We start from the raw sequence: 17231 nt of genomic DNA, 5'->3' as shown, positions 1-17231 counted from the left end.
CAGAGGTTTATATGGCAATACTTAAACTAAATTTGCAAAAAAGCAGAAATATCTGCCCAAATGTTCAATGTTGAAGTACATTCACGATATTTTCCAGACCGGATCGGTGTGATAATTTTCCAAATATATATATCAATTAGTAGGCGGTTTCCCCACAAAAATTTGTATCGTCACGTATTTAGTCAAAAACATATTCTTTCACAGTCATGATTGGTAAAGAGCTTCAATTTCATTATTTGAGAGGGGTGTTTCTCAAACTGGTCTATACATTTTAATTGGAAAAAAAAATATGTATATACATGTTCATATTCTATTTTAATAATTTTAAGCTGTCCTCAAAATTGATGCATTTACCCCTTCCCATTACAATATTTAGTGCGCCGTTGCTAGGAAATATATTTCACCCCCTCCTCTCCCACTTGTTATTTATTTTTAATTTCGACATCATCCCTTAGCATGCAAAGGGGTGTGCCCCCAACCTTATTCCCTGATACCCCCCCCCCTCCCCCTCCAAGTTGACACCCGTATGTAAATTTCGTAAAAAAGAAAGGAATGTTAATATTATAAATTGTACAGAGAGAGAGAGAGAGAGAGAGAGGGAGAGAGAGAGAGAGAAGGACGGGAGCTAATTTCTCCGTGTCTTTATCCGTGTCCTTGCGCTTGTCTCTGACCTCGTCTTGAGTCTTGACTATCGTCATCGTGTTCAATGTTCTACTTAACAGCCTATGAAAATATGCAACTACTAAATGTATTAATTTATGGAATCTTCGACCGCTCTTGAGTGTTGGAGCATTAACACATGTGACATGTACACAGTCACAGAGGCGGCGGAGCGACTTCCAAAGTGGGGGGGGGGCACCAACAAAAAAGGGCACTTTCGGGAGAAAAAAGGGCACCTTCAAAGAGAATTTTAAAGCAAAAATAGACAAGTTTTTAGATATTGGTATATACCCATATATGATTACATTATCAGGGATGATTTCAATATTTGTTTCTCATTATACATCATATAAGATATAGCTTAAGCATCATACTTTGCATTTGGGTATGATGGTCTGAAAATTCATTTGCGAGCGAGGAACAATTTTAAGATTTGTGAGGTCGCAGTGCGAAAAATTACATAAAGAGGAAAAACCCAAAATATCCTGATGGGGTTATAAGCACATTCTCATAACGGAAGACTGAAAAGACCTTTGATTAGTAACACTACATGCGAGCGAGCGTAGCGAGCGTGCTTTGGGTGAAATTTCTCTTAGTCACTTGAGGCACGTTTAATGATGAGAGGAAAAGGGAACACTTATCGAAAGGGATAATACACTTATTAGAAAAGAAAAGGAGCACGTGTCAAAGTGCAAAGGCTAATTAACAGAGGTGAACATGGGGCACTTCTTACACCTAAAAAAAAAAGAGGCACTAACCAGGGATGAAAAGGGCACTTATGACAATGGGAAATGGGCATTTGTCGACGGAAAAAAGGCACTCATCAGATTTTAAAGGGGCATTTATAACAAGTGAGAAGGGGGAAGTGGCTCCCATTAAAAAGAAAAAGAGGCGCATCTTAAAATAAACGGGGCACTTGTCAGAGATGAAAAGGGGGTAATTATGAGAAGAGGAAGGGGCACTTATAAGAAGGAAAATGAGCATTTATTGGGGAGGAAAGGGGGACGTGTCAAATAAAAGGGGAATTTATTAGAGATGAAAAGAGCATTTATCAGGAGAGGAAGGGGCACTTGTCAAAGTAAAACGATTTTCTCTCAGAATTAAATAGGGTCATTTACAAGAGATGAAAAAGGGCATTTATGAGAAGTGGAAGGGGATATTTTTAATGGGGGCACTTATCATAAGGAAAAGGGGCACTTATTAGAAAGGAAAGGGGGCGCATGGAAAAATATGAGGTGCGCTTATCCGAGTTAAAAAGGGTTAGTATTTAAAGGGGGAAGGGGCACTTCTTACGAGGCAAAAGGGGCACTTGTCAAAGAAAAAGGGGCACCTCTCAGATTTGAATAGGGTAATTATCAGAGGTGAAAAGGCGCTTATCAAAAGTGAAAAGGGGCACTTACTAGAGATTAAAAAGGGCACTTGTGAGAATGAAAAATGGACACTTATTGCAAAGGAAGATGGGAACTTGTCGAAGGAAAATTGGTACGTGTCAAAATAAAAGGGATACTTATCAGAGTCGGAAAGGGGAAGGTGCACTTTTTAAAAGTAATAGTGGCACTTGTCAAATTAAAAGGGGTACTTTTCCTATGTAAAAAGGGGCACTTCTTACAACGGTAAAGGACACTTTTCCTGTAGGAAGGGGCAATTTTGGGGTACTTCAAAAATTGGGGGGGATGTGCCCCCCCCCCGGGAGCGCCACCTCTTCACAGTCATGTACTCCTCGACTGTGTTTTCTATAATGTATATGAAAGCTCAACATTTCGAGCAGTGCATGTGTTCTTTTTCTTTTTTTCTTTTTTCCTATTCCTTTTTAAAAAAATTCTCGAATATTCTAAATGTCATTAGATGTTAATTTTATGTAAGCATTCTTTCTTGTTTTGATTGAGTTTAGACATAAAAATCATTTGAATTGAGTTGAAATTGAATTAAATTTGGTGCCAGATGACGCTATTCCAATTTGATTGTGTATCAACAGATAATTGATCATTTATTAATAATATTCATACTTCACAAATAGAGGAAATTAGTTTTCAACCAACTTTTAACAATACTATGGCGGCCCCGACCTCTATGGCGGAATCGTTCCCATTCTCAGCAAGGGAATTTAATTATATACAATTTTTCATTACTAAGTCATAAACTCTGTCAGGATTTTCGTAAGATGCCAATTGATGTCAACAATTTCCGAGCAGTCAAAGAAATTAGGTCTTAACTTTATTTGCAAAAGGGCGGGGCACCTACAATTAATTTTACTGTTTGTTTCTTCAAAATATATGATTCTTCTAAAGGAAGTCCTCGATGAACTCCTTCCTCACATAACCAAACTGTTCAATCTCTCGTTATCATCCGGAATAGTTCCAGAGTCTTTTAAGACTTCTCTGCTTCTTCCCCTCCTAAAGAAGCCGAGTCTCGACACGAATGGACTTAAGAACTACAGGCCCATCGCAAACCTGCCATTCCTTGGGAAGGTTTTGGAACGTATTGTGTCACTACAGCTGAAAGCCCACATTGACAATCTCGGTTTGTTTCCAATCCACCAATCTGCCTATCGGAATCATCATTCTACTGAGACTGCAACTGTCAAGGTCCTAAATGACCTACTTCTAGCTGTAGATAAGGGTAATGAAGCTGTCCTCATCTTGCTTGATTACACTGCCGCATTTGACACTATCAACCACGACCTGTTACTCCATCGCTTAGAGAACGACTTCTCCATCACCGGCACCGTACTTCAATGGATTCGCTCCTATCTCATGCACCGAACTCAGAAGGTGATCATCAATGACACCAACTCGGAATCATTTCCCCTCATCTGCGGCGTTCCTCAGGGTTCCGTGGTCGGCCCCCGGCCTCCTGTTTATTCTTTACACCAGCCCTCTCTCAAATGTTATTCAGATTCAGATTCAGATTCAGATTTTATTTCCGTTTCAAAACAAACAAAATATAAACAGACATAATATAATACAGTCAAATATAATATAAACAAAGTAAATTCAGTATTATGTAGAACAAAATTTAGTTGATAAGAAATATTGGGAAAAAACAGTACTGAACAATAGAAAAAAAATGACCTTGATGAAGTAATTCAAAACGGAGGGGCTTGCTAAAAAAGCAGAGCTTGTATGAGGCAAGCCCCTGACTTAGTTACATGGATACGCTTAAATAATTATGGTCGAAAGCTAATACCAGTAAAACACACTAAAAGGGAATACAAAAAAAAAAAAAAAAAAAGTAAAAGTAAAAATAAAAGTAAGATAAATATAGTAACAGAGAGAGAGAGAGAGAGAAAGGGGAGAGAGCAAGAGAGAAATAGAGAGCGAGAGAAAGGCAGGAAGAAGGAGATGGGGACAGGAGGCAGGTACACCACCAGGTCGTTAGGCTTGTTTAGATTATTCTTAAAAAAGAAACAAAAAAGGAGGAAAGGAGGAATAACAAAAGGAAAGATTTGTTTTATCTTTCCGTAGGTTTAGATTTTTGAGCTTGGCTTGTTGGTGGGGAGTATTGGCTGATTAATGTTTTCCTAAGTTTACGTTTAAAATTGCTAAGACTAGGGGCTTCTTTTATATCGTTGGGAAGAGAATTCCAATAGGCACATCCAGCGAAGAAAAATGAATTCATCAGAATATTCAACACACTATGTATGCAGACGACACCCAGATTTATGTAACTCTTCACCCAAACAGCAGGACAGTAGCCGCGAACAAACTCACCAGTTGCCTCAATGAAATCAAAACCTGGTCTTTTCAAAACTGTCTCTGCCTTAATGATTCAAAATCTGAAATGATTCATATTACTTCTAAATTTCGGAACTCAGACCCCTTTCCTGATCTTGTTATGAGTGATGGCTCTCTCAGTTGTTGTGCTTCTGTGCGTGACCTTGGTTTAAATATTGACAGCAATCTTACTTTCAAACAACACACTTCCTTTGGTATATATAAGATCAGTAGAATCAGGAGGCTACTTGACCGACCCACAACTTCAAAATTAGTCCATGCTTTTGTCTCGACCCATATCGATTACTGTAATTCTTCTCTTTCTGGCCTCCCTCAGTCACATCTAGTCCCACTTCAAAGGGTACAGAATAGCGCTGCTCGGCTTGTGACTCTCTCGCGTAAATCAGAGCACATAACTCCAATATTGAACTCACTACATTGGCTTAAAATTCACCACCGCATATCCTTCAAAATTCTTCTCCTGTGCTACAAAGCTATCAATGGCTTAGCCCCCTCTTACCTTTCCGATCTCATATCCTTACGTTCCCGTACGTCGTCACGAACACTTCGTTCATCTTCCACATTACTGTTAACACCTGGACCCCGCACTAACACCCGGTATGGTGACCGCGCCTTTTCAGTTATTGCCCCCGCTCTCTGGAACAAACTGCCCGCCTTTATTCACTGCGCCCCCTCTGTATCTCAATTCAAATCTCTACTCAAAACCTATCTTTTCAAATTGTAAATTGCAGTTGTGCGTCGGTCAATGGAGGTGCGCACCATATTTGTCTTTATTTAGTTGATTGCCACTGTTTTTCTTACCTTATCTATGTTACTTTTGTATTTTTGCTTTTTCTTCTAATTTAATTCTACGGGTTATAGTCTTCTCTTAATCAGAACACTGTGCGCTTAGAAACATCAGTATTAAGCGCCTAATAAATGTTATGTATTATTATTATTATTATTCTGATGGCGGTAAGTTAAAAAAGACACAAACGTTTATTGGACCATATTCAAGTTTCAAGAGAAAAGTGAAGTGGTCAACTTTCATTGACGACTATTTACAATATTTGTATCGCCATTGTTACAATGTCTAATAGGCCTAGCTACTTATTAGTACTCTAACTCATATGATTTTATTTATTTATGTTCTTATATTTATCTCAATACATGAAACTAGTCAACTTAAAGGGCAATGGTTCATTAATCAATAAACACGGACTTTGTAAGAACTATGGAAGGTTCCCATTTGAGTTTAATTCAATTTCTTCTAATATGGCATCATGAGATGGGTGGTTCAGATCCCGAAGCATGAGGTTGTGGTAGTCCGTAATATTCTTTATTTCTCATTTATAAACTTCAGAACCAAAAATAAACCATCAAATTACAAAAGGGTATCTTGTGTTATGGACAGATCACAGTCATTATATTCATAAACAAATGCAGGCACGGATCCAGGATTTCTCAGGGGGGGAGGGGATTTAAAATCATGCGAGCCAAATATCGGTACGTTATGGTTTCCAGCAGTGGTGTAATCAGCAAAAGCCCGCCTTAGAGCCCTGGGTGGGGACCAGGGTTTTTTAGGCATTTAATTACTTTATTTGTGACACTTGCAGGTCACTCTTTTTTCTTTCTTTCTATCTTTCTTTCTATTTCTCTTTAATATACTTTTTAAACAAAGAGGGGGAGGGAGGTCAAGCCCCCTGAGCCCCACCGTTCTGCGGACCCTGGCATAATGGCCTCTTAATAAGCATATTTCTTGCCTGACTGTAAATTTTTTAATTTGTTATTTTCCAACAAATGCATACACAAATTTAGTGAACTAAAAAGCGAGGAAAAATCCCGAAAAATTATGTCATTTAAGCAAAATTTGTAAATCACTGGTATTGATTTAGAAATAAACCACGTTGGAAATTTTGTTGGGGTCAAATGCCCCAAGCCCCCCCCCCCTTGCAGTACGCCAGGGTTGATCAGGTGCGTATTTGGCGCTTGGTCTCAATGACGAAAAAAGAAGCGATACAAATCGCAACTTATTTTCCCTTCTTTTCCCCTTTTCTTGTCTTCTTCCTTTATATTTTCTTTCACTCTCTTTCATCCTTCCCCTTCCATTCCTATCCATTCTTTCTCTCTCTCTCTCTCTCTCTTTCTTTCTTTGTTTTGCTGAGGTGGGGGGGGGGGGGAGGCGGGAGGCAAGGGCATTTTGCCCCCCCCCCGATCCACGACTGGTCGGCGATATCCCCCTTCTTTTTTATTCTTCTTCTTCCTCTTTTTTCCTTCCCTTTATCTCCTATTTTCCTTCTTTTTTTTTTCTCTTTCCTTCCTGCTCTCTGTTTTTGCTGCGGGAGGGGGAGGGGGAGGCAACAGCATGGGCAAGGTCCTTTCGGCCCCCCCCGATCTCCTTCTTTTCCCCTTTTTATTCTTCTTCCTCTTCTTTCTTTCCCTTTCTCTCTTCTTTCCCTTTCCCTACTTTTCCTTCTCCTCTCTCCTTTTTTTAAATTAAAAAAAAAAAAATTGTTTTAATATATTTTTTTGGGGGGGAAGGCTCCCTGGGCCCCACCTTTCCCCTAGATCCCCGCCTGGCTTACGCTTGGTTCGTGTGCATTCCGTGTGCTCATCTGCAGAGATCTGCGGCCTAAATAAAACAAAAAATATTAAAAATAGACCTACTCCCAATCAATTCTTTTTAGTTCCCTTTCAGTCCACGCCCTAAATTGCAAAACAGCCTGAGCCCCTCCCCCCCACCCCCTCCTTGCTTGCGAAAAGACGTATTAAAAAATATTTGTAATGAATTGACAGGCCAGGTCGGGCTAAGAAGCCCCATACAATTATTATAGCTCCGTCCCGCGCCATATCTGTTTCCCTTTTTTGGTGTTCAAACTGTAAACTTTTCAGAGAGTAAAATGCCAGAATTTTCCATTTGAGAGTTATAAAGTATGATTAAAAGATACAGACCAGTCTTATAAGGACTAAATAGTACGAACTATACTGTAACACTAACACATACTCGCCCCGATCGTGTACCTTTGCATAACAAACTTCGCGACACGGCCGAAAAGGCTACTCGGCGGCCCGCTATAACTAGTGCTCTGATTCGCCAGAGTTAAATATACGTAAACATGTTCAACATGCGGTACTGTCTATCCCGTTTTGTTTACGTAAGCAAAAATCCTGCTCTGTAATTGGTCTACCAATTACCGCAAGTAACGCCCCATTAACGTAAGCACGTACAACTAACTACCGCAAGCTACTACTCAGTAACGCAAGCACTACAACTAACTACCGTAAGCTACTAACCAGTACCGCAAGCTCGCTTGCGATATATGGCGGCGATGGCCTTCCATAGATGTGCGCTATGATTGTGTTCGCTGCAAGATGGATTTTAATTGGACCTCGTAACTTCTCGATCGTTGATAATAAGGAATACTCATGAGGAAATCAAATTATTGGAATACACATCTAAGGTAAATATCAATGAATTATATATATTTCTTTCCTTTTTTGAACCATCGTCTTCGGCTCGTAGTAGTAGAAGATGTAATCGTTCGCACATTGATGGCTGGACTTCAGCCTGCATCGGGGCTTGCCTGTGTCGGTGGAGGGATCAACTATGCCTAGTTGACACTTTCACGATTTTTGGTCCCGCACTGCCCCGCATTGAATGCGTGCCAGTGCGTGACAGTGCGTGCCACTTCAGTGACACGCACTGTCATGCATAGTTCCCGCATTGTTCACGCATTGTTCACGCATAGTTCACGAATAGTTCACGCATAGTTCACGACTAATCACAACTAGTTTGCGCATTGTGTTAACTATCACAAAAAACAAGACAGACGTCTATTCGCTCTCGTGTTTTTCATTAATTCAGCATAACTATCGTCATTAAGATGTTGAATTCTGAAGAAGCTAATTTAGAACAGAGAAGGTGTTTATATGTAGCTGCAGGAGCATTAATAGTTTATCAACAAGAAAGAGATCTTGAAGAAAGACGAGAAGAGGAGAAAAAAGGAAAAAGAAAAAGGAGGACATTGTGGGTGAGAGATTGGCTGTCAAGACGCCACATCCACGGACATTTTGATCATTTACTGGCAGAGCTGCATAGGGAGGATCAAAAGAGCTATAAGAATTTCTTGAGAATCACTCCTGATCTGTTTGAGGAAATGGTTGGAAAGCTAACGCCTCATCTGGAGAAGAAAACAACGTTTATGCGAGAACCACTAGAAGTTGGACTGAAACTAGCCGTCACTCTCCGTTTCTTGGCAACAGGAAATTCATATGCTACATTACAGTACAGCTTTCGAGTTGAGAAAAGCACCATATCGAGATTTATTCCCGAAGTATGTAATGCACTCATTGAAGTGTATAAAAAGGAAGTACTCAGCTGTCCAAAAACTGAAGATGGGTGGAAGGATGTGGCCAAGAAGTTCAGTTCCAGATGGAACTATCATAATTGCCTTGGTGCCGTCGATGGCAAACACGTGGCAATCAGGAAGCCGCCAAAGTCTGGGTCCTTGTACTTTAACTATAAAGGTTTCCATAGTATTGTTCTCATGGCTGTAGCAGATGCAGAATATAAGTTTCTGTATGTGGATGTTGGAGCAGAGGGTGGCTCTTCAGATGGTGGAACTTGGAAAAACTGCAACTTGTATGATGCCATAGAAGGGGAAAGAGCAGGGGTGCCGCCACCGGAACCAATGCCCAATGATGACATGCCCATACCTTTCCAATTTGTGGCTGACGATGCATTTGCGATGAAGCCCTGGCTAATGAAGCCCTTCTCACATAGGTCCCAAGTTCATGAGGAGATCATCTTCAGTTATAGACTAAGCCGAGCTAGGCGAGTAGTGGAAAACTCGTTTGGTATTTTGGCTCACAGGTAGGTCTCCCTTTCTTTCTGTATTCATTTCCATTCTCAGTGCCTATTGCTTTAAAAGTTCAAGCACATTGAATAAAAATATTTAACTTCCCCCCAGAAAGGAGTTGTTATCATAATAACCCACTTGTTTAAACCAGCATAACGTAGAATTTTTATATGGTGTTTATTTTATCAACACATGTTGCTATTTCTGCAGCTTACGCACAAAATACCATGCGAGACTGCAATTGCTAACAAATCTGAAATGATACACTAAGCAGATGCTCTCATTTTGTTTGTATTTATTATAGTGATCTTTTTCTTTAGTATTCAGTATATCTAGTTTCTCCAAATAACAAGTACAATATTTTGTTTTTACTCCAAATGAAGCGTGATTATTTTAAAATCAAGATTCATATGTACAGATCGTAAAAAATATATATATATTTCATATTGATGGGCTCTTGTTTTATGGTATTACTTGATTTAGGTTCAGATGTTTCCTGACTACACTTCCGCAGAAGCCCCAAACTACCAACTTAATCATCATGAGTGCCTGCGTCCTACATAATCTGATATTAACCAGGTACCCACTGGAATCAGGAGATGTAGACCATGAAGATCCATCTACGCATGCGATGATACCTGGTGCATGGAGAGACGACCCTGTGTTTCAAGGTCTGAGAGCTCCGACAGGAAACACTTCTATCAAGGGAGCTAAGAGCCAACGTGCATATCTATCACATTATTACACCTCCCGCGCTGGAGCAGTTTCCTGGCAAGAAAAGATGATAACCTAAGCAGATTAACTATGACATTATTGTGATGCAGTATAGCACTAGCTCAATTCCACAAAAAATGCCAATGACACTGACACAAATGACATTTTATTTCTTGAATGGTTATGTATTTCAACAAGGCCCGACATCGTTCCAATATCAACCGTCTGTTGTACATCTGATTTTAAACTTAGGATATGAGATCAGTGTTTATAATGTGTTTGTCTTTATGTACACAAAAATTCTACAGTGTATCAGCAATTAATGTTGTCAGGAAATTAAGGGGTTTTGGTAAGCTTTGTTGTTGAACTTAAACGTGATGCAGTTGGTGTCGGGGCATATGTAGAAATTTCGTATTTCTAGTAAGCTTGCACAAACCCCACTCCTCACACGCACACACACACACACACACACGAACGCACATTTAAAGACTGGGTCCGCACCAGAAAAAAATCTTGTATTGATTAAAAGCAGATAAATCAGACGAAAAACAAAACAATTAAAACAAAAGCAAAAACGTTGAAGTAAATCGGACAATAAATAAGAAAGTTATGAATATAACGCAAAAGTTATTTATCATGCTAACTGGCAACGCTGGGTCACGTGGCATGAAGTATGCCATGCACTTCTCTGCAACCCTTTAACGCAAGAAGAACAGTTTGGTTTTTTGGGGGGTCGATATAAACACGGGTACAGATACATTTATTGATTCAACCTTTTGAATGTTTTGAAAAATAACCACTCATGGATTAAAACGGATTCTTACAAACAAAAAGTTATAATAAGCTATAGCAGACAGGAAGTGCATGACATACGTCATGACACGTGACCAAGAGTCACGTGTTAAGGCTGTGTCACACCTTTGCGTTTTTAGCCTGCGTCGGCCCAGCGTTTTTGAAAATTAAAAACGCTTCCTGAACGCGGATCAGACGGTAGACTGACGTTGGAGACGTTCAGCTTGCGCTTTATTAATGAATTATTGTATCCATTCATCAATCATATTTTACACAAAACATCTGTGAGAGATAGGAAAAACTGGGAAATTGAATATCATTTATTGATACGATCATGCTTTTACATCGTTTAAGAAGATGCTATTAACATATGTATATATGTAATAGTCAAACAGTTGACGGTGTTATCTCGTATGAATAGGTGCACTTGAACGAATTGTGCGGAAACTTAACAATCATTTTTGAAATCCAATGAAAAATATCAAGTGCTTATAGTTATCCATTTTATTAAAGGCCTTGATATTCACCTATCTTTGCAGTCTTTGATTAGCCTTTGATTTGTCAATATGTTACTCTTAATATAAACAACTTTACATGTTTTGTTTTTTGTGTGTAATAAGAGACTTGTAATCAGAAGCAATCAGAATGCACGAATTGCGTGTTTTTTAATAAAAGAAACATAACCGAGTAGAAAACTTAGGCATTCAGGATATGCTCACATAAATGCAATTTAAATAACGTGTGATGAAGAAAAGGAAATAAGTCTGCAGGATAACGTTTAGTTTCATGGTGACTGACAACTGAATCTCCAATTTGAACTACCTTATAGACATGTTATAATTACCAAGATTTCTCAATGATATTTTGAACACTTTAAAGTTGTAACAAGTGAGTAACATGAACTAATCAACTACTAGAACAAATGTAAAAACGTAGGAACCAAAAAGATGCATTAACTTTAATCTTCCACTCAGTAAACCTTTCATTTTGTTTCTTGATAAAAGCATCATGTATGAGTATATGTCAAAATGTCTAAATCGAGAATATCCATCGAAGCTCTCCCTGGAACTCAGAACATTCAAAAATCTGGAATATATTTTCCGACTTTGATCAAACTGTCACATTTTACCCTTGCTCTTCAGTGTGTAGTTCTGGTTTACGTTTCAGAAAATATTATACCTCTGTTCCAAATGTATAAATAAATGGTTTTCTTGCCGAGTGGGTTTTTAATAAAATTCCTTGCAAAGGCAACAACAAATAACAATTTCTTTTTTACTTTTATTTTTTTTTACCATGTAAGAATTAAGGTAAGTACTGAAAGAGTGTCCCGATATGGAAGACGTTAGTTTTGCAACCAGTATTGCCTTTTCTTAATGACCGGCTGCTGTTGAACACATTATTTCTCTTCTCCAAGCTCTTCCAGAACCGAGGAAACCATCTCATTACTACGTCGGGAGGGTGGGGTCGAAGCAGTGGACTGCTGAGAAGACGTTGGTATCGGTACAGGCACAGCTGAAGGCGCGGCTGGCATCCCAACATTGTTGAAGGATGGACTTGCTGGAGACCATTGATTGAAATTGGACCAATGACTATTGATTGGCCACTGGTTTGACTGCCATGACGAGGGTTGCTGTTGACATGGTTGAGTTGGCCTGGTTGGCTGTTTGAAATTGTGAACGAGTTGCAGACATTCAATTTGGAAACTGTGCCACGATTGCTCTGGAATTTTCTGCATATGGCCCTCCAGAAGACAGGCAAAATCATGGACGATCTTTTTTTGACCTGTCAAAGCAGCTGTCTGGCCCAAATTATCCGCTCTTGAAAGAACCTGAAAGGCATTAACAATATAACCAAATGTAATTTAGTAAGGCAATTAAAGTCAGGGTCTGATTACTGTCATTTACTGCCATATACTCAACAAATTTAGATCGATTGTCGAAGAATTAATTTTCAATGATACTTTTTGTTGTGAATTAATTTCTATAGTTTCCAAATGGAACTATTGAAAGCGGATCCGGCTTAGGTAATGTATTCAATTGTTTAAAAAAAAAAAAAAAAAAAAAAGTTCTATAATGCCTACCTGACGGAGAGCATCGTCGAGGTTATTCTGCAAAACAGTACTTGATCGAGAAGCTGGAGTTCTACTGCCAGAAGTTCCAGAGGCTTCGGAGCGTGCCGACCAGTGGCGTACCTGGGGTACTCCGTCAAGGGGGGGGGGGCAAGCGACCGAAACAAACAAAAAAGGCGATGCTAATTTTCACTTCTGGCGAGCGAGCGAGCAAAAAAAATTCTTTAAGTAACGTTTGGTATATAAACTGGTATTGTTGCAAGTTGGGGGTGGGAACATTCACTTGTTAGCGACGTTAATTTCATTTTTTTTGCAAACGAGTGTAGCGAGCAAGAAAAAAAAAATCACTTCTTTTTTAAGAATTGCCACTTAAACTTGGTTCAATTGTCCCATGCATGCAGGGCGCGGGAACAATATTGTGTATAGGGTGATTTTATACCCATTTTAGCTAGCGAGCGAAAATACATCTTTCTCTCAATGAATTGCTATATAAAATTTGTTTCATTGTTGCAGGTAGGGGGCGGGCACAATCGTGTTTAAGGCAATGTCAATCCCATTTTGGCGGGCAGGCAACCCCCTACATTTCTCTTTTTAATGATATTGTAGCAGGTTAGTGGTGGGCACATAATTCCACGAGCTAGCGAGCGTAGCGAGCGAAAAAAAAATCACTTCCTTTTATAGGGAAAATATGGTACATAAAACTTGGGTTCATTGTTCCATGTCAGGGACGTGATTATTAAAAGCGGTGTTATTTCTATTTTGGCGAGCGAGCAAAAAAAAATCACTTCTCTTTTATAGGGAAAATATGGTATATAAACTTGGGTTCATTGTTCCATGTCAGGGACGTGATTATTAAAAGCTGTGTTATTTCTATTTTGGCGAGCGAGCGTAGCGAGCGAGCAAAATTTTTGTAATGATAATTGGTTCATAAATTTCAGATTTTTTTGTTGCAGGGCAGGGCTTACACAATCATGTCTAAGGTGATGTTAATTCCGTTTTGGCGAGCACGAGCACACCAAAACTTCTTTGAATAACGTTTGGTACATAATTATTAACTGGTTGTTGCAGGTTGGGGCGGGCACGTTAGCGGTGTCAATTCCATTTTGGCGAGCGAGCATAGCGAGCAAGCAAAACAAATTAAGTCTCTTTTAATAGAAATTAATAAATAAACTTGTTTTTATTGGTGCAGGTCAGGATGGACGCAATCGCGTTTAACGCGATTCAATTCCTTTTTGGCGAGAGGGCGAAAAAACTCTTCCATTTTTAATGATATTGTTGCAGGTCAAGGGTGGGCACAATTGTTTCCAAAGCAATGTCTATTCATTTTATTCGCGAGCGAGTGTAGCGAGCGAGAAAAATGAATTAGTCTCTTTTAGTAACATTTGGTACATATATTGTGTGTTATTGTTGCCATGGTTGCAGGTCGGGGCCCGTCGGGGCAGGCACAATTGTATTCTAGGCAATACTAATCCTTTTCTTTTTTCAGGGGGACGAGCAAGTGAAAACATTTAATACAAAATAGGCTAGCAAGCAGTTCGCGCCAACGAAGAGTTTCGAATTTGTTATATCACTTATATTTTCCTATTTTAATTTTTCAGGGCCGTATGCGGAATATTTTTCTGGTGGGGGAGGGGGAAAGATGCGTTAAAAGTTTTCGAAGAATCTCAAAAGCAAAAGGAGTGAAGGGAGTTCGAGCGACCGAACTGGTCATGAGGGTGCTTTTGCATTTTCAAAAGTAGAATTGAAGGATTTGGTATAGGCCTACACTACATTTTCAGGAAAAAACTGTACGTTTTCAAAATATCTGGGGTCAACTGCCCCTCCCCCCTGGTGCGTATGGCCATGGTCTTTTTTAAAAAATTTCCCCATGTTTATTCCTTTCCTTTTCTTGTCCCTTTTTCTTCCTTTTCTCTTCTTCTTCCTTTTTTCTTTCCTTTTTTTCCTTTCTTTCCTTTTTTTTTCCCTTTTCCTTTTTTCTTTTTCTTTCCTTTCCTTTCTTTTCTTTTCTTTCCCCTTTTTCTTTTTTTTCCCCTGGAGCCCGTCAGGGGGGGCACTCTGCCCCCCCTGCCCCCCCCATAGGTACGCCAGTGGTGCCGACTTTGGGACCCGATCCTTCAACGGGATCAAGGTCTCATTATCCATATCTTCTGAAACTGACATGATAGAAACTTCATCATCTTCTCGTTCGTGCACTTCCCCTTCTCTATCAAACTGCAAGGTGAAGAAACATCAAAATGAAAATTATGAAAAGGGTTCTGAAGGTTATTTCAAGGTTATTCTAATATTTCAATATAAAAATTGTGAATTGGTCATTTATATACCTACCGTGTCACTTGCCGTTGTCTTGCCACGAACAATGTGTTGCTTCAGAAATCCCCACGTGTTCACTATCTCATCATCACGTGTCGTTCTGTTGGTTTGCCCAGATCCACTTTTTTTCTCCTTGTTCAATATCTTTCCTAGCCGAGTTCGCTTATTTTCGTACAACTTCTTACACTGGTCCCCTACATTAAAAACAAGGAAAACAATAAATAGGCTATTTGTGTGGTGAAGTTTAACCCTAAAAATAAAAAATAAAAACATTTAATTTCTATAAAGGAAAATATCAACAATTATTTTCCCAGTAAATTACTTTCTTATTAACTAGTAATGCAGACAACAAAAAACAAAAGGAGGATTTTTAAAACATGGGTATGGAACTTAACTAACCAACCATCAAAATTGAGAACTTACCAGTGGCAGGTGGATCCAATAATTTACCGCCATTCGCCCACATCCTTCCCTTCGTAGCAACATTCATGTAATCTTTCTGGGTCTTATCATATAGTGCTGAATTTTCCTTCACAAAATCGGCTATTAATTGAACAGCGTCTTCGGTCCACTTGTACTCTGGGACATCCCTTTTAGATGTACGTGCTCTTTTTGTTCGCTTAGTTTTCTCTTCATGCTCTGTGTTCTCTGTCCCATCATTATCTGATGAGGAGGATGAAGCCATGATTTTGCTGCTGGCTCAAACAAGAATATTTTGACAAAACGTATCACGTGACTGATATGCGCGATCCTTGCGTGAAAGTGCGCGAAGGATGCGCAACCACTGCGCAAATTATGCGGGACCATGTCGTGAACTAGTCGTGAAGTGCGTGCCACATTCCCGGGGGTGGGGTACCCACTGTTTTTACGCCACGCACTGGCACGCATTGGCACGACTTGTTTGCGCATAGTTTGCGCACAGTTCACGCACTGCTGCAATGCGGGAAGTGCGTGGCAAAATTTTCAACATGTTGAAAATTTTTTTCGCTCTTCACGCATTGCCGCGCATTGCCGCGCATCGTCCCGCCCCTTCCCGCAAGTGTCCACGCATTGGCACGCATGATGCAATTTCAGTGCGTGAACTATGCGGGAACCGAAAATCGTGAAAGTGTCAACTAGGCATAAGAAGAAGAAGGTGTGTACGTGTGCGACCTCGAAGTTTTAAACTTCATCATGAACTTTGTCCCTCGGGCCTGTCTAATTATGAACGTAACTTTGCGACATGAAATATAATTGTTTCAAGGCTCTTACGTACGGAAAGGCGTAGAAGGAAGCTGGATAAAAAGAGCTGGATATCTCCTATTTGATGGAACTTCTGGAGTCGGCAGATGGGTGGATTTTCTTAGTGAAAGTAAATGCTTTCTTTTAATCTTAGTTTTAGTATAAACAAATTAGTAATTAAAAAGTTAGATTTGGGCATTGGCCTCCCTAGACTAATGGAAGTAAATTTAATGCATAGGGTCTAAATCTTTGTTAGAAGCATTTCATTCACCTGTTAAACGTGACGGACAAAGAAAGCGGACAAAATATACAGTTCCTCATTCACAAAGGAACATCCCTTCACTGCTATTATGTAAAATGTGTAGAACAGCTACACTGTACGTGTCGCATGTATTCACCTGTGCTTCTTATTTTTACATAATAGCAGTGAAGGGATGTTCCTTTATCTACCACAGCAATTGTTGAGGGTAGAATGAGGAACAGTAAATTTTGTCCGTCATGTTCATAGTGATAGTCAGAATGCAAATTGCATGTAGACTATTCCATATGTTGTTAGTTAGGACAAGAAATAATGTTTGTCCTACCTACATGGAGCGACAACTATAATGTATGCAATTCACATTCTGACTATTTAAATAAAATTATTTGTAACCGGTGAATGAAATAATTTGTAACGAGGCACTTAACAAAGATTTATCTATTAAATTGATTCCATTCCTGTGCCTCTTCTTGCCACTGCTGGGCCGAGGAGCCTTGAATGCACTCCTGGGATCTCTATAGACCTATATGGTGTAGACCGCGCAATACATGATGACGCTCATTGCATGCTGGGAAAGAAACCTGGGTGCCCTGATTGTCGACTACAAAAACAAAAATCACCAAATCATTGTTTTC

General features: G+C 39.5%; 2 protein-coding genes across 2 annotated transcripts; one reads left to right on the top strand and one right to left on the bottom strand.

Annotated features, from left to right (window-relative positions):
* Positions 1-7985: 7985 nt before the first annotated feature.
* On the top strand, positions 7986-11996 carry LOC115920852 (putative nuclease HARBI1). Its single transcript, XM_030977498.1, has 2 exons — positions 7986-9246; positions 9716-11996. Exons 1-2 carry the CDS (start codon positions 8258-8260, stop codon positions 10023-10025), a joined length of 1299 nt encoding a protein of 432 aa, XP_030833358.1. The 5' UTR covers positions 7986-8257; the 3' UTR covers positions 10026-11996.
* On the bottom strand, positions 10683-16237 carry LOC115920853. Its single transcript, XM_030977499.1, has 4 exons — positions 15132-16237; positions 14905-15017; positions 12819-12918; positions 10683-12566 (listed from the first exon to the last, which is right to left on the bottom strand). Exons 1-4 carry the CDS (start codon positions 15387-15389, stop codon positions 12135-12137), a joined length of 903 nt encoding a protein of 300 aa, XP_030833359.1. The 5' UTR covers positions 15390-16237; the 3' UTR covers positions 10683-12134.
* Between the last annotated feature and the right edge of the window lie 994 nt (positions 16238-17231).

The sequence above is a fragment of the Strongylocentrotus purpuratus genome, unplaced genomic scaffold, assembly GCF_000002235.5.
Source record: "Strongylocentrotus purpuratus isolate Spur 01 unplaced genomic scaffold, Spur_5.0 spur5_scaffold_1, whole genome shotgun sequence".
Taxonomy (NCBI): Eukaryota; Metazoa; Echinodermata; class Echinoidea; order Camarodonta; family Strongylocentrotidae; genus Strongylocentrotus; species Strongylocentrotus purpuratus.
This window is presented reverse-complemented; position numbering and strand designations above follow the sequence as displayed.

Bases quoted from the DNA above. Each gene is read 5' to 3' on its own strand.
- LOC115920852 (XM_030977498.1), top strand. From the start codon at position 8,258: ATGTTGAATTCTGAAGAAGCTAATTTAGAACAGAGAAGGTGTTTATAT. The intron at 9,247-9,715 runs GTAGGTCTCCCT...TACTTGATTTAG, and splicing joins TTTGGTATTTTGGCTCACAG to GTTCAGATGTTTCCTGACTA.
- LOC115920853 (XM_030977499.1), bottom strand. From the start codon at position 15,389: ATGTTTTTATTTTTTATTTTTAGGGTTAAACTTCACCACACAAATAGC. The intron at 12,919-14,904 runs GTCGGCACCACT...GGTACGCCACTG, and splicing joins TTGAAGGATCGGGTCCCAAA to GTCGGCACGCTCCGAAGCCT. The intron at 12,567-12,818 runs GTAGGCATTATA...AATGCCTTTCAG, and splicing joins TCGACGATGCTCTCCGTCAG to GTTCTTTCAAGAGCGGATAA.